The 15,357-nt window shown below is 49.5% G+C and overlaps 1 protein-coding gene across 1 annotated transcript in view; it reads left to right on the top strand.

The window, feature by feature from the left end:
* The window catches only part of LOC144790783 (cytochrome P450 2J6-like), a 158,099-nt gene that overhangs the window by 60,329 nt on the left and 82,413 nt on the right, over positions 1-15,357 (top strand). The window contains exon 4 of the mRNA XM_078665474.1: positions 5,135-5,295. Within this exon, the coding sequence (XP_078521600.1) occupies positions 5,135-5,295 (161 nt within the window). The remainder of the gene's footprint in view (positions 1-5,134; positions 5,296-15,357) is intronic.

The following is a 15,357-nucleotide window of genomic DNA, read 5'->3' as shown; positions in this document are numbered from 1 at the left end:
CGACCCCTCCTGTGTTCCCTCTACCCGTCTCAGCACCCTTTGTTTATGGTGGCCACCACTGCCCCAACCCTGAAAGTGCACTTATGGGATCGGGATCACTGTTGCTAAAGATTTTGTTGAACAGTTCTGCAACAACTGCAGAACTTGTATATTGACAGTAGTTTTTTTCGGGGTTCAAACCAATAAAATAATAGAAAAACATGTGTAACTATGTGCAACATAAGACAGATTCCTAAAAGTTCGAAAGGCACAATACATGATTGAAGAAAGTGAAAAGAGTGGACTCCAATAGAATAAACTGCATTGATATTTAAGAATCAAAATCTGGAATGTCCAAGAGCCAAAGTGAATTGTAGCAGATAATGAAGTTTAAAATATTCTTCCAGTCCGTGGGATAACTATGCATTTCTATGTCCGAAATACCAGATAATAAGTATCTTGAGATGGCAAAAAATAATGTAAGTAACAATATGGTCTGTCGGGATTATGTGAATGCTGACTTATCTCTAGAATGTGACCTCAAAGGGATTGATGTACAAAGCCCTGTTGTGAACACGCTCATCCCCAGTCACATATCTGGGTTGAATCTATCATCATTCTTTAGCTCACTTCGTCACCCCTGTTTGACCCAGCCTTATGGAAATCAGTCTTGGCCCTGTGCCTCATGGGCTAATGGGAACAGTCTAACCCGAACTGCCAAGCCAGGTCTTTCCTGGACCGGACACAAGCCTCCAGGGACTGGTTTTGGAGTAACACCCCTCATCAGCCAGGCTAGCTTGAATCCAGTGGCAAAGTGAACAAAGGACCCACGTTGGGGCATATCCTGCCAACTTAGGGCAAAGAAAGCAAACACAAGGCGATGATGGACAGAGTGCTGAAACATTTCAGACACTCACCCTCAGTCACAGATCTGGGTTGAATCCATCATCGTTCTTTAGCTCACTTCCCCACCCCGGATCAGACTCAGCCATATGCAAATCAGTCTTCGCCCTGTGCCTCATTGGAACAGTCCAGCCCGAACTGCCAAGCCATGTCTTCCCTGGACCGGACACAAGCCTCCTGGGACGAGTTTCGGGTAACACCCCTCATCAGCCAGGCTAGCTTAAATCCAGAGGCAAAGTGAGCAAGGGATCCATGTCTTGCTCTCAAACAAGCGATTTGCAATAACTTTAGTAACACACACTAATAGACTCTTTCAGAAGCACTGCAAGGAAACAGTATAACCGGAACCACAGATTGGAGCAATGCACTCCCAAAGAATAACTTGAAATACAGATTGGAGTTACTGGCACTCCCACGGATAAATGTGGAACACAGGTCACGGTACATGGTTCATACAGGAATTGAGCACTTTGAGGAGAGTTCTCTTGGTACAACTGTTCATTAGAGAAACACAGAGCAAAGTCTCAAATCCCTGAATAAACATAGTTCCAAGGCCAAGGTTGCAGGAAGGGTCCGGAGCAAGAACAATCAAGGTGAACTAGAGACAAGTCACTGGAAGGAAACTTGAGGACATATCTATAGTCTTAAAGACATCGATACTCTGGCCTGCTTACTTCTATAAAAGGATAGTGCACAATAACCTGATATCAGGTACTTAGCCTAGTACTTCAACTTGTGCCAAGTTCAAAGAAGGTCATAAGGTCTTGACTCAGGAAGTTGCCAATAAACTAGAGTAGCTGAGCAGGAGGCAGAGGAGAAGGATGTGTTAGGGGGACTGGAGCCAAGGTAATCACTGGAGGAGCTTAGAACTGCAGCCATGAAGCGTGCTGCCCAGGCCCGGTCGATTCTTCAGGTGAGTGGGTTAGAAGGAAGCTTGTTCCGCAGGGAGTGTAGGCCATGCAAGTGGTTCAGGCTTGAGTGTGGTTTATATAACATGTTCAGGGTCCAGTGGATACACCAGGATCACTTGTGGCACGTGGCAGTCTGGAAGTTTCTCCAAGACTCCTGAAGGAAACATGTGTTAGTACACTGAGTTTAATCTTATATAAATACAGGTGTAAACTAACAGATGGACTTAACAGGAAATTAATGTTTTGATTTGTCTAAATGTGTACAAGGGAAAAACACTCCAAGACCCTAGTAACAGCAGAGTCAAAGGCAAGCCACTGGTTCACGCGTTCAAGGAATGCTTGCAAGCTCAAAGGTAAAGGAATCACGGGGATTGAGGAGAGTTTAGGCATAACATCATGGCACGCCATAAGGTGCCTCAAAGTGAACACAGTGCAGGGTAAAGGACACTTGTAGTTTGGGGCATAACACTACACTAAACCAAGGGTAATGGAATCAATGGTCTTGGATAAATTTAGGCAAGTTATCATAGCTCGCCATAAACCTTCACAGCAGTAACACTGTCAGAACTCCATCGAGTATGAACGCCGTCCGCCTAATGCGGGAGAAATGGCACCCGCACGGAACAAAATCCATTTCCCAGAAAGCCGGGAAACGACGTCACGCTCTAAGACGTCGGTTACGCACCTTCACGGAAATAAACACAGTCGGCACTCACTCGCAGTGCCGATAATTTTTGCCTTGACGAGTCAGAGCGAGAGGTAGCGGTAAGCTCCGTAAAGGAGAAACTTTGGCCAAGTGTGTTTCTGTATGTTCTCACCCCGCGTTGGGTCGGGTGAAAGATTGTATTAACGGAGCAGGAATGCATTACGGATGGATACACTAACAAACTCTCGTGTGTTAGACTTTGTGAAGTAATGAAGTTCTTGCTCCTATTCCCGTTGAACGAGACGCTTGGATACATGGTTTACCCAGAGTGATAGTGCCCGACAGGGGGGCTCAATTCACTGCCCGGTTTTGGAAGACGTGGTGTTCTGCTTTGCAGATATCCCCTTCCTTGTCTACCAGCTTTCATCCCCAGACTGATGGCCAGACCGAATGACTTAATCAGACCCTGAAGCAGTATTTGCGGTGCTATGTCCAGACGAACACAGACGCATGGGTGGATTGGTTGTGGGTGGCCGAGGTGGCATATAATAGCACACAGCATTCCTCCACACTTCATTCCCCTTTTTTCTGTATGTATGGTCACCACCCTAGAGTCAGTCCCTTGTTGCTACCGAACGACAATGTTAAGCTGCCAGACGTCGGGCCAGATTGCTGCGCATACGCCGAGTACTTTCGGAGACGCGCAGGAATCTTGTCCAGGCTAAATCGAAGTACAAGTTGCAGGCGGATAAACATCGCAGGCCGTGCCCCGAGTACAAAAAAGGGGATTTGGTGTGGTTGTCTACACGCAACATCAAATTCAGGAAACACAGTGTGTTCAATCCTCGGTTCATTGGGCCATTTCGGGTTGAGAAACACGTAACTCCTGTGTCAGTTAGATTGAGATTGCCTGCCCATCTCCGGATCCACCCTGTCTTTCATGTGTCCTTGTTGAAGCCCTCTTTTTGTCCTGTTCGACGAGCTCCATCGCCGATCTGGGTTCAGCAAAACCGTGAATATGAGGTTCGGGGGGTTCTTGATTCTAGATGGGTGAGGGGACGTCTTCAATATCTGATTTCCTGGAAGGGTTTTGGTCGGGAGGAGGACTCCTGGGAACCTGAACGTTTGGTTCATGCTCCTCGTCTGGTTGCGAAGTTCCATCGGCGGTTTCCTGGTAAGCCCGCTGCTGGACGGCGTCCCTTGTGAGGGGGGATGTACTGTCAGAACTCCATAGAGTATGAACGCCGTCCGCCTAATGCGGGAGAAATGGCACCCGCACGGAACAAACTCCATTTCCCAGAAAGCCGGGAAACGACGCCACGCTCTAAGACGTCAGTTACGCACCTTCACGGAAATAAACACAGTGGGCACTCACTCGCGGTGCCGATAATTTTTGCCTTGACGAGTCAGAGCGAGAGGTAGCGGTAAGCTCCGTAAAGGAGAAACTTTGGCCAAGTGTGTTTCTGTATGTTCTCACCCCGCGTTGGGTCGGGTGAAAGATTGTATTAACGGAGCAGGTGTGCATTACGGATGGATGCACTAACAAACTCTTGTGTGTTAGACTTTGTGAAGTAACGTAGTTCTTGCTCCTATTCCCGTTGGACAAGACGCTTGCCTGCGTTCTCATTGCGGGGATAGGTTTTGGAGTAGTGCTATTCGAGATAGTGTACTGTCATTCAGTACCACTATCTCCTTACACGCTATGTTATAGAGACTGTGAATAGAACTTACTGTTCGATCTATGAGTGTGGAAAGAGTTTCCTTTTGCATAAATACTAGTGCCACACGCATTTGAATTCCTTCACCAAACGGAGGATATACGCTTTTCTAACAGGAAACAGTGACAAGGGTGAATTCAACCTATTCTGTCTTTTGTTCAGTTTATGATTCCTATATCATTTCTTCATTATCCTGCACTTTGTATTTTAACTATACAGGGGAGACGCTATCGGGTTTTTGAGCATGGGAATAGTTCTAGCCTAAAAGAAGAACACTGTAATTAAGTGGTAGGTGGATTGAAATGAGGAAATAATATTGTTTCTTGGGTATTCAAGTGTTCATTGTGTTCCTATATGCTTATTATTTCAGTTGGCTTCCTTTCCCAGTCAAGGCCCTCACCATTCCTCCCCAAATACAAAGATCTATATATTTCCTGCACAGGTAGGGGAAATAGAATAAGGTTGTGGATAAGAGTAAGAATTGTAGGATATTACTTTGTGGGGTTCTAGGGGGGTGTTTGCTAATCTGCTGTTCTTGTCATTTCAGATCTCCCTCCCCGCCGTCCCTTTCCTTTCCCGCCCTCACGGGACGATCTTGGTAGTCTGTTTTGCTTGTTTCCGACTCTAGGAGAGTCGTGTGGGGGAGGTTATAGGACAATCAGCACAGCCCCGAAGAGAACTAACGACAAGACCTGACAAACACAACATGAGCCCTGCGCACTAGGCCCACTACACATAGGGAGCATGAGGGGATTGTGACATTAGTAAGGTACCTAATACCCCCAACCTAATATCTAGATTCATTCTTACCACCCTGACACGCTCCTCTATTCCCCTGGTCTGTGCAAACCTGGGGAGAGGCAGAACTCGGTGCAAATTAGATTACCAGGTTATGCCCGTCCTGACCCCAGTATTGCTGCTATGCCAACATCCTAGATCAGTAGCTAGCCATGGTAATCTCTTTCCATTTTTTTCAGGAAAACCCATGGATCCAGCACAGCTGATTACAAACTGTGTTTCCAATGTGATTAGTTCTGTAGTATTTGGGCATTCCTTCCAGAGTGAAGATCCTATCTTCCATCAATTGCTGAGAGCCACCTATCTTTTGGCCAACATCCGCAAAGAATCCTGGAGCAGAGTAAGCTTTAGCATTCAGTTATTTAACTTTAATTATTGGGTGGTGAACATTAGTCTCAGAGTAGGGAAGATATTCTACTGACTCGCAGCAACAAGCTAGATATCTCCAATGTCTCACCTGACAGCAGAGGCTGTGGTAACTACAGACATACCTTCAGTAGGAGTATTTAATAGCTGCTGCCCCAAGACCTCTTACAGATCTGGATACGCCTTCCTCCACTTCTGCGACACTCAATCGAATCGACTGGATCTTGGAGAGGTGTAGGACTCTAGACATTGCCATATTAACACCCGTGTATTAGACATACTGGATCCGTGTCAAGACACAGAGGGGCAGATTTACAATAACTGACGCATCCCTGCATGTCAGCAGGGATGCGCCAGTTATTGTGTGTCAGGGCTCCGCCACCATGGATGCACCGCCATGGGGCAAAAGCGGACAGATGCGTGATGCATCTGTGCCGTAAAGGTGGCGCATTTCTGGAGTTGCGTCGCAAGCGCTCCGCAGCTCCAGCAAGGCTCCGGGGTGCCTTAAATACTGCGTCAATCCTTACGCCTGCTTCAAGCAGGCACAGGGTTTTGACGCAGCATGGGCTTAAAAGTGACTGAGTGAAATCTTGTAGATTTCACTCAGCCACTTTTAGGAGGCTTTCCTGCGCCGGAACGCACCCCCCTCACCCCATGCCTGAACGCCTACTTCTGGCACAGGGCTTTACAACGTGACACATCTCTCAGATGCGTCACGTTGTAAATACCCCGCAGCATGGCGCCTCTTTTGCGCTGCTGCTGCGTCACAAATGTGACGCAACGGCGGTGTAAAAGAGTCGCATGGGGCTTGTAAATCTGCCCCAGAGTATCAGCAGCAAAGAGAAACTTCCAAAACATTTCAACAAGTAAACTAAAGCCCCCATATATGCTGTAGGAAACACACAAAACATACTCCAACCAATAGACACAGTTTATGTGTCCATAACATCCTTGAAGTTCGCTTCCTCTTTTTTTACTGCTCATAAACACAGAATATTTCTCTTGAAAGTTTTAGAGTGATTTATTGCTTTGATATCTTTGTGATTAATTAATGAACTGTGCTTTTGAAGTGGTTATTTTAAGGAAGTCATTTAGCTTATCGGGACAGAAATTAACTAAGAGTGACTCCTGGTTGGAGGGAGTGGCCGGCGTTGAGCTTCAAACAGGAAGTGCAGAGTGAGCATGAGGCGGGTCACCTCTGTTTAGAGGACTTCAAAACAGCGACAGCCTGGCAAAGAAAGGAAAGCCAGGCATCCTCCAACAAGCACCGCCTGGCATTGAACGCCACCTCATTTGCCATGCGTTATGCCCACTCGGGGGATCTCTCTAGTAAACAAATAACCCTGGTTAGATGCCATTTGCAATCCAATGATTTTTCGTTAATCACAGCAAAAAATTGACATTTAGCTCAGTAGGTAGATCTAATATTTTTAGGGATGAATAAGGGTTCTTTTGTGAATTCAGCAAGTCAACAGGAGAAATAAAGCCTGGTTACTGTATTTTATATATCACATGTTTGGTGGCTAGATTGAATGCGAAGTCAAAGATAATGTCAGAGGGGGAAAAAATCCTCCCGAAGTAGGGATCCCGAATTACAACTCCCAAAAAAGAGAATATGAGGAACTCTTCACTGGCTGAAAGTTTCAAATGCATATTGGGGGTGTCAGTGGATAAAATGGTGTGGTGTGCTGGTCAGGAAAAGCTAGAGCATAATAAGGCCACCCTCAAATTGTTATCTAGCCAAGTAACCCATCCAAAGAGCCTTCTTGGGAGGGAACTCAGGTCTGATTAAAGGAAGAAAATGTCTGAGGGCAGACATGCTTGCGAAAAGCTGGATTCTCAAAATAGGAAACTAAAGATCAGGTGTTAGAAATGGGGTTTCTGGTTGTCTAGGATTTGCACCTAAGCCAAGCAGAACCCACTACTCTAGTAAGGGCAAGTAAGTTACACACCAAAGATTACTTGTGATCACCCTGTAGTAGCTTGGCGCAGTGCAGGGAGGCTTATCATTAGACACAATGTATAAAGTGTTTGCGCAACACACTCACACAGAAACACAATGAACGCACCACAAAAGAGACTCCACACAAGATTGTATAAAAATATAGTGCTCGATTCACAAAGGTAAATTTAGACGTCTGGTCTAAACTTAGACCAAATGTTTAAGTTTACGACTTTGGGAATTCATAAAGGGCATTTACAAGTACTAACTTTATGTCCACAATTGGGCAGAGCACCCTTCCCACAGCGCTACCAAGGGCCTACCTTAGGAGTGACCTGAGTGTAATAAAATGGTAGTTTAAGGCTTGGCACGTAGTTTTGAATGCTAAGTTAAAGTAGCAATAAACTGTGCATGCATGCACTGTGGTGGCAGGCCTGAGATGGGTATGGAAGGCTACGGGCCTAATTAAGAGTTCGGTGGACCATAGGACTACCAAATCTGTGGGGGTGGATGGATCACCACCACACTGCGAGACCGCCTGCAGTATCATGACTGCAGTGGTTTGACTGCCATAAGCCCGCCAACACTGCCGGGATCAAGGATCCTGGTGGGCCCGTGATCTTTTACCGGAAGGAATATGCGGGCGGTGCCGCAGCCTGCATCGCGGAGCATTTAGAGTTGCCATTTCAGTGCCCTTTTCTTGGCTGCAAACCCACCATGAAAAGGCTGGCAAAATGGCAATAAAGGGCCCCCTGCCGAATTTGGTCCTGGGGTGCATGCGAGGGTGCACATGTAGTGCCCCCAAGAATTGCAACCCTCCCTTCCTGCACGGTGTAGCATATATGCCACATCATGCAAGAAAGTGCAGTCGCACTCTGACTGAGGTGGGTGGAATAATATGAGCCTAGCTGACTGCCACTGTCAAACCGCCCCAAGACCGACCGCCAGACCACGATTTAACTCCTAATCTGGCTGGCCGTCACACCATCAAAGTCGTAATCAGGCCCTTCTTCTGTGGGTGGCACAAGCAGTTCTGCAGGCCCACTAGTAGCATTTCATTTGCAGGTCCTGGGTTTATGGTATACCACTTTACAAGGGACTTACAAGTATACTATGTATGCCAAATGTTAGAAACGGGACCCCCGGCCGGCCAACGCTCACGCCAAAGTCAGTCAGGGATAACCCTTTCTAAGTCAGGGCAAGGGAGTTACACACCAAGATAACCCCTGCTCACCCTCTAGGTAAAGTGACGCGAGCAGCAAGGCTAATCTCGGAGGCGATGTGTAAAGCGTTTGCGCGCGCACCCCAGCAGCAACACCCTAGGCCCACCACAAAGGAAACTGCGCACAAGGTTATATCAAAATAGCCTTTGTATTATAATAAAAACACATTAGATAAGACACACGCTTTACAATGTGCCAACAGGCACGGGCAGAATTTACAAGGGATTATGTACAGGACAGGGCCACCTTGACCACTGTCAGGGGTCTGCACTTTTTAGAAATAATATTTGTAGGTATAACACTTAGCACATGAACATATAATGACTGTAGCACCAAAATAGTAAATGTAACACACAACCAGTAGGTACTGGTAAAGGGTAAATACCTCCTACACAACCCTAAACACTGTAGGAAAATCACGCAGTGAACTAGGACCTTATTATCAGGACCTTATAGGACATAAACAATCACCTAAGCAAGTCACATTTAGCAAAGGTAATGGGACATCAACAATCACCTAAGCAGGTCACTTTTAGCAAAGGGGAAGAAACATAAAGCAATCACCTAAGCAGGTCACTTTTAGCAAAGGTAATAAAACGTAAACAATCCTCTAAGCAGGTCACTTTTAGCAAAGGGGATAAAACATAAACATATTGCACATGAGGCATTTAAAACATATTCAGAGGTGCAGGAAGAACATGTGCGCCGGAATCACATAAACAAGTAAACCTTAATTTGTGCAAGGTGCACATAGGCACAACACTAGAATTGTCCCTCAGGCCAACTGGCCTCGCAAGGGCTGAAATGCCCTGAGTCCAAATGTCAGGGAGGCTGCGCAGGCAGCCAGGAACACAAGCCTAAACGTAGCAACTGTCCACTAAGTGCTGGACAGTTGTAGATCAATGATGGCCAACGTTGGAGCCTCGTGGGCTCTGCAAAGTAAATAGAATGGCACTAAAGAGCTTCAGCGCTCTAAAACAAGGGACTGCCCCCTGGAGCCTCTCAGGACTCGCAAACAATTATGGCACCTCGAGCCTTCTCTGGGCTCGCAAAACAAGGACTGTCACCCTGATCCTCTCGGGGCTCTAAAACAACTATGGGCGGGAGCTGGGAGCTTCGTGGGCTCTAAAGTACAAATGGCCCTCCTGAGCCACTCGGGGCTCGTGAAACTACTGCGGGCGTGGGGAGCCACTCGGGGCTCAAAATACACAAATGGCCCCCAGGAGCCTCTGGGCTCCTAGTCAAAATTGCGGGACTGTTGGAGTACCTCACGGGGGACTCGGAACCAAATGATGCCCCCAGAGCCTCTTGGCTCCAACAGAGAAATGCCGCACACGTTGGAGCAGCCCGCTGCCTCTCGGGGCCGCTCGGTCGCCACAGGAATGCCCCCGGAAGCCTTTTGAGAGCCTCGCAGGCTCGCAACTAGAACACTGCCCCACTCGGTGGAGCGGCCCGCTATCAACCAGGGCCGCTCTGCTCTCAGTTGGGAGGCCCCAGCCCTCCTGCACTCACTGGCTCTCCTGCGGTGGTTGCTCCGGTGCCGCGGGTGGGGCTCTCTCTGGGGCGGCGGGGCTCTCCTCCTGACCACGGAGCCCTGCCTGCACCCTCTGTCGCTCCTCTCCTCGCTACTCGCCTGCGGGGCGGGACTTCCGGTTCTCGTCTCGGGGGGTGCGCAGCGATTGGCTGGTCAACCAATCACTTCCGGGTCGCCGCGGGCAGCGCGGCGGCTCGTTTCAGGCAGGCAGGCGGGGGCTCATTATTCGAGGAGTGGGCTCCCTCGTGATAAATTAAAACATGAGAACGGGGCAATGCCGGGTGGGCACCGGCTTTAAATAATTAAATAAAATGGGGCGAATGCGGCGTGGGCAGCCGCTAAAGTCAAGATAAAGCGCTCGGAGCGTCAGAAGGCAAAGCAAAGCGCTATTGAGCGCTGGGGCAAAAATAAAGCGCTCCTAGCGCTATAAATCAAATAAATGCGCTTCCAGGCGCTCTGGCAAGTAGGGCTTCAGCAAAGCCCTTGTAGGCAGGGGGGCAAGGCTGGGCCCAGAGCCAGCTCACTGGGTCTCCAGGCAGGGAGACAGTCCAAGTGGCGGTCCTCCTTGCCCCAGCAACAGCAGCAGCCCCCCTCAGCTAGGATCCAAAAAGCAGAACAACATTCATGGGGACACAGCCCCTTCCTATACTGTGAAATCCTTTGTTTCAGGGTGCAGGGTGGGGGGGAACCAGTCGCAGCTGGGTTTGGAGCACCCTTGATGGCCATACCACCCCTTTCATTCACTGGGGAGGCTAGGGTCGTTAGACGCACCACAGGGGGGCGGAGCCAGCATTGTGTGGGAAAAGCCCAGCCCCATCAGGAACCAGGTGCAGCCCTCCCACACATCACTCATGCTGATCTCTCCACTCACTCCTGGGCAGACCCATCCAGACTTCCTGGAGCCAGGCTTCCCAGCCAGCTCCAGCCAATCACGCTCCAGCACCCTCACTGCACACACACATCAATGTCTAGAAGTGGCACTTCCCCACTAGACACATACAAGCCGCATATACCATTGCGCAGCATTCATTCTCACGAGTTCACACATACCAAACTCGAGCCTGCACTCCCCACGCATCAGGAACTAACATGGACACACATATTCCCCATGCATTCCTATAGGAGGGCAGGCCAGCCATACTACACACACGCACTTTACTCTGGGACACAGGGAAAAAGTGCGCAGAGACCCAAAAATCACTAACATAGACTATATATCAAAAGCAAAAAGATTAGGGGTGAACCTGCCTTAAGGGCCAAGTCCAACACAACCCCCTTCTAGCCAAAACGCAGGGCAGACCAATCACCACCGTGATGGACTTCCCTGCTTAGGGCGATAAAACATGGACGCGGGCCCGCAACTGCAGGGACACCCTCCTTTTTTACGCCACGGTGAACCCCTGGGGTTCCTTCTAAAACTACTGTAGGGACTAACTGGGCTACCCCACTGGTACTCTCCAGCTGCCCTCGGCCAGGACCAGGCCATAGGCCACCCAGGTACCACTGGATCCTGCCTACTCACAAAGTGGGGGGTAGTAACCCCTGGCACATAATAGCCATTCTCCACCCTTCCTGTCTGCAAGACAGGGCTAGACTGCCACTGGTTCTCCAGCCTAGGGTCTACAACCTCAGGCGGACCAGGAATCTCAGGGAAGGCTCTCCTCCCCCTACCTCTTCTTCTAGGGTTCCTCCTCCTCCTGCGAGGGGTCCCCTCAAAACACCCTTCTCCCAACCTAGGGTTTTATCCCTCAGGTTGCACCGGGGTCAGAGGTGGGCTCTCCCACCCCCTGCACCCCCTTCCAGAGTCCTGCTCCCTCCCAACCGGGGCGGTACCTCTGGAAGAAGAACTGGTCAGGACACTGATTACAGTAGTCCCACGCTTCAGGTCAGGCTGATCCTGAACCTGGCCTCCCAACCTCTGGTCTAAAACCTTCGGTGGAACAATCGCCTGGTACTCCAGGACTTCTGGGGACTCACATACTATTCCCCAATCACTCCTTTCGCTGGACTCCTGTACTCTCCCCACTGGAGCGGTACTGCCAGACTCTAGAACCATAGAAGCTCCGCTTACAGATGCTCCAGGTTCTCTACACACTAGGAGATCTCCCTCAAGTGAACTAACAGGAAAGCTTAGGTTCCCATCCTGGTGTTCCCTAAAGAAACCATCCAGGCTCTGGGGCAGGGCTTCGGGCGCTTGGGGACTCTCGGTCACACACTCACTACCGCTCCATTGAGACAGGTAGTAAGACCCTACACCCTCCTCACTATACTGGGACCTAGCTGGGCTACTCTCACCCTCCTCCACCACGCTGGGCTGGAGGACACCTGACCCACTATTGTTGGAAGCACTCACTAGTGACTCTAAAGAACCTCTCGCACTGTCCCAGCGATCTGCTTCCCTTGCAAGCTCCCAAGGACTAAAGGAACCACACCTCAACAGGTGCTGGCGCAACTCTGGACCACAAATACTAAGGAACTGTTCTATGAGGACCATATACATGGCTCCCCCATCCTTCCGGTCCGGCCTAGACGCCAGCAAATCACACTGCGCATCTGAACAGTCATCCATAAACTCTTCCCAATCCTGGTGAGGCAGTCTCCTAAGGTTCCTGAATTTCAACCTCAACTCCTCTTCTGGGGAAACAGGTACCATACTCGGAGAACTGAGAGTGGGACTCTCTACACTGACATTTAAATAGCTGCCACCACTGGACTCAACCCTCCCTGGGGAATCCAGAAAATCATAACTGCACTCGGGGGATAACCTACCCTCTAAGGTTACCTTTTCCCTGAACAAGGCCCTTTCAGCCTCTAGCTTGGCGTGCTCTAACCTGAGCTGTTCCATCGCTAGCTGATGCTCCCGCTCTTCCCTCCTATCCAACCACTCCTCTGGGGACAGGACAAGGGATGGGGCGCTGGTACTGACACTGGACCCAGCAAGGGACTCCCTATCTATGGGGTCCTCACCATCTGCTGGTGCCCATTCACTGTCATCCTCATCACATTCTTCAGGGCTCCCCACAGACTCACCACCCTCATGGCGTGCGGCCCGGGCCCTCTCTCTCTCACTGTGCTCAAGATCCCACTCACCCGTCTGCCATTGGATCAGGCTGTCCCTAAGCTGGGACTGAGTATCCGACTCACTCACTTCCATGCCTCCCTCTTCACAGAATCTGACCAGCTCTGACCTACTGTACCTAAAAAGGCCACGGAGATCAAAAACAGGCTCCATTTTGGCGGACGTTCTCAAGAAGAGTTTGACACAGGGAACCTGGGGGTCTGAGCTTAACAGGAGTACACAATTACAAAAATTCAGCAAGATTCCTATCTCAGAGAACTTGCACTCCTCTGTCCAGTGTAACACACCACTCATTCACACCCCCCCCCCTCGGTAAGGCAGTTTCTACCACCCCTGATTTCTCAACCTGACCATAAGCGACACAGGTACCAATCTGGGAGCAGAGCGGGGAACAAATGTACTGGACAGAATTACAAAATGACACCTTTCAGGAGAAGAAATACTTAAACTTCACCTAAAAACAATAATCCCCAAAATGTGGTTATCTAAAAATGTAGAGTTTTGTAGTGCGGCCTGTCGCCATTGTGGTACAGCGCAAATGCAAGTCCAATCCGCACCGCTTGCCACCAATGTTAGAAACGGGACCCCCGGCCGGCCAACGCTCACGCCAAAGTCAGTCAGGGATCACCATTTCTAAGTCAGGGCAAGGGAGTTACACACCAAGATAACCCCTGCTCACCCTCTAGGTAACGTGACGCGAGCAGCAAGGCTAATCTCGGAGGCGATGTGTAAAGCGTTTGCGCGCGCACCCCAGCAACAACACCCTAGGCCCACCACAAAGGAAACTCCGCACAAGGTTATATCAAAATAGCCTTTGTATTATAATAAAAACACATTAGATAAGACACACACTTTACAATGTGCCAACAGGCACGGGCAGAATTTACAAGGGATTATGTACAGGACAGGGCCACCTGGACCACTGTCAGGGGTCTGCACTTTTTAGAAATAATATTTGTAGGTATAACACTTAGCACATAAACATATAATGACTGTAGCATCAAAATAGTAAATGTAACACACAACCAGTAAGTACTGGTAAAGGGTAAATACCTCCTACGCAAACCCTAAACACTGTAGGAAAATCACGCAGGGAACTAGGAACTTATTATCAGGACCTTATAGGACATAAAAAATCCCCTAAGCAAGTCACATTTAGCAAAGGTAATGGGACATCAACAATCACCTAAGCAGGTCACTTTTAGCAAAGGGGAAGAAACATAAAACAATCACCTAAGCAGGTCACTTTTAGCAAAGGTAATAAAACGTAAACAATCCTCTAAGCAGGTCACTTTTAGCAAAGGGGATAAAACATAAACATATTGCACATGAGGCATTTAAAACATATTCAGAGGTGCAGGTAGAACATGTGCGCCAGAATCACATAAACAAGTAAACCTTAATTTGTGCAAGGTGCACATAGGCACAACACTAGAATTGTCCCTCAGGCCAACTGGCCTCGCAAGGGCTGAAATGCCCTGAGTCCAAATGTCAGGGAGGCTGCGCAGGCAGCCAGGAACACAAGCCTAAACGTAGCAACTGTCCACTAAGTGCTGGACAGTTGTAGATCAATGATGGCCAACGTTGGAGCCTCGTGGGCTCTGCAAAGTAAATAGAATGGCACTAAAGAGCTTCAGCGCTCTACAACAAGGGACTGCCCCCTGGAGCCTCTCAGAACTCGCAAACAATTATGGCACCTCGAGCCTTCTCTGGGCTCGCAAAACAAGGACTGGCACCCTGAGCCTCTCGGGGCTCTAAAACAACTATGGGCGGGAGCTGGGAGCTTCTTGGGCTCTAAAGTACAAATGGCCCTCCTGAGCCTCTTGGGGCTCGTGAAACTACTGCGGGCGTGGGGAGCCACTCGGGGCTCAAAATACAAAAATGGCCCTCAGGAGCCTCTGGGCTCCTAGTCAAAATTGCGGGACTGTTGGAGTACCTCACGGGGGACTCGGAACCAAATGATGCCCCCGGAGCCTCTTGGCTCCAACAGAGAAATGCCGCACACGTTGGAGCGGCCCGCTGCCTCTCGGGGCCGCTCGGTCGCCACAGGAATGCCCCCGGAAGCCTTTTGAGAGCCTCGCAGGCTCGCAACTAGAACACTGCCCCACTCGGTGGAGCGGCCTGCTATCAACCGGGGCCGCTCTGCTCTCAGTTGGGAGGCCCCCGTCCTCCTGCACTCACCGGCTCTCCTGCGGTGGTTGCTCCGGTGCCGCGGGTGGGGCTCTCTCTGGGGCGGCGGGGCTCTCCTCCTGACCACG

This window comes from Lissotriton helveticus, chromosome 11 (genome assembly GCF_964261635.1).
Source record: "Lissotriton helveticus chromosome 11, aLisHel1.1, whole genome shotgun sequence".
Lineage (NCBI taxonomy): Eukaryota > Metazoa > Chordata > Amphibia > Caudata > Salamandridae > Lissotriton > Lissotriton helveticus.
This window is presented reverse-complemented; position numbering and strand designations above follow the sequence as displayed.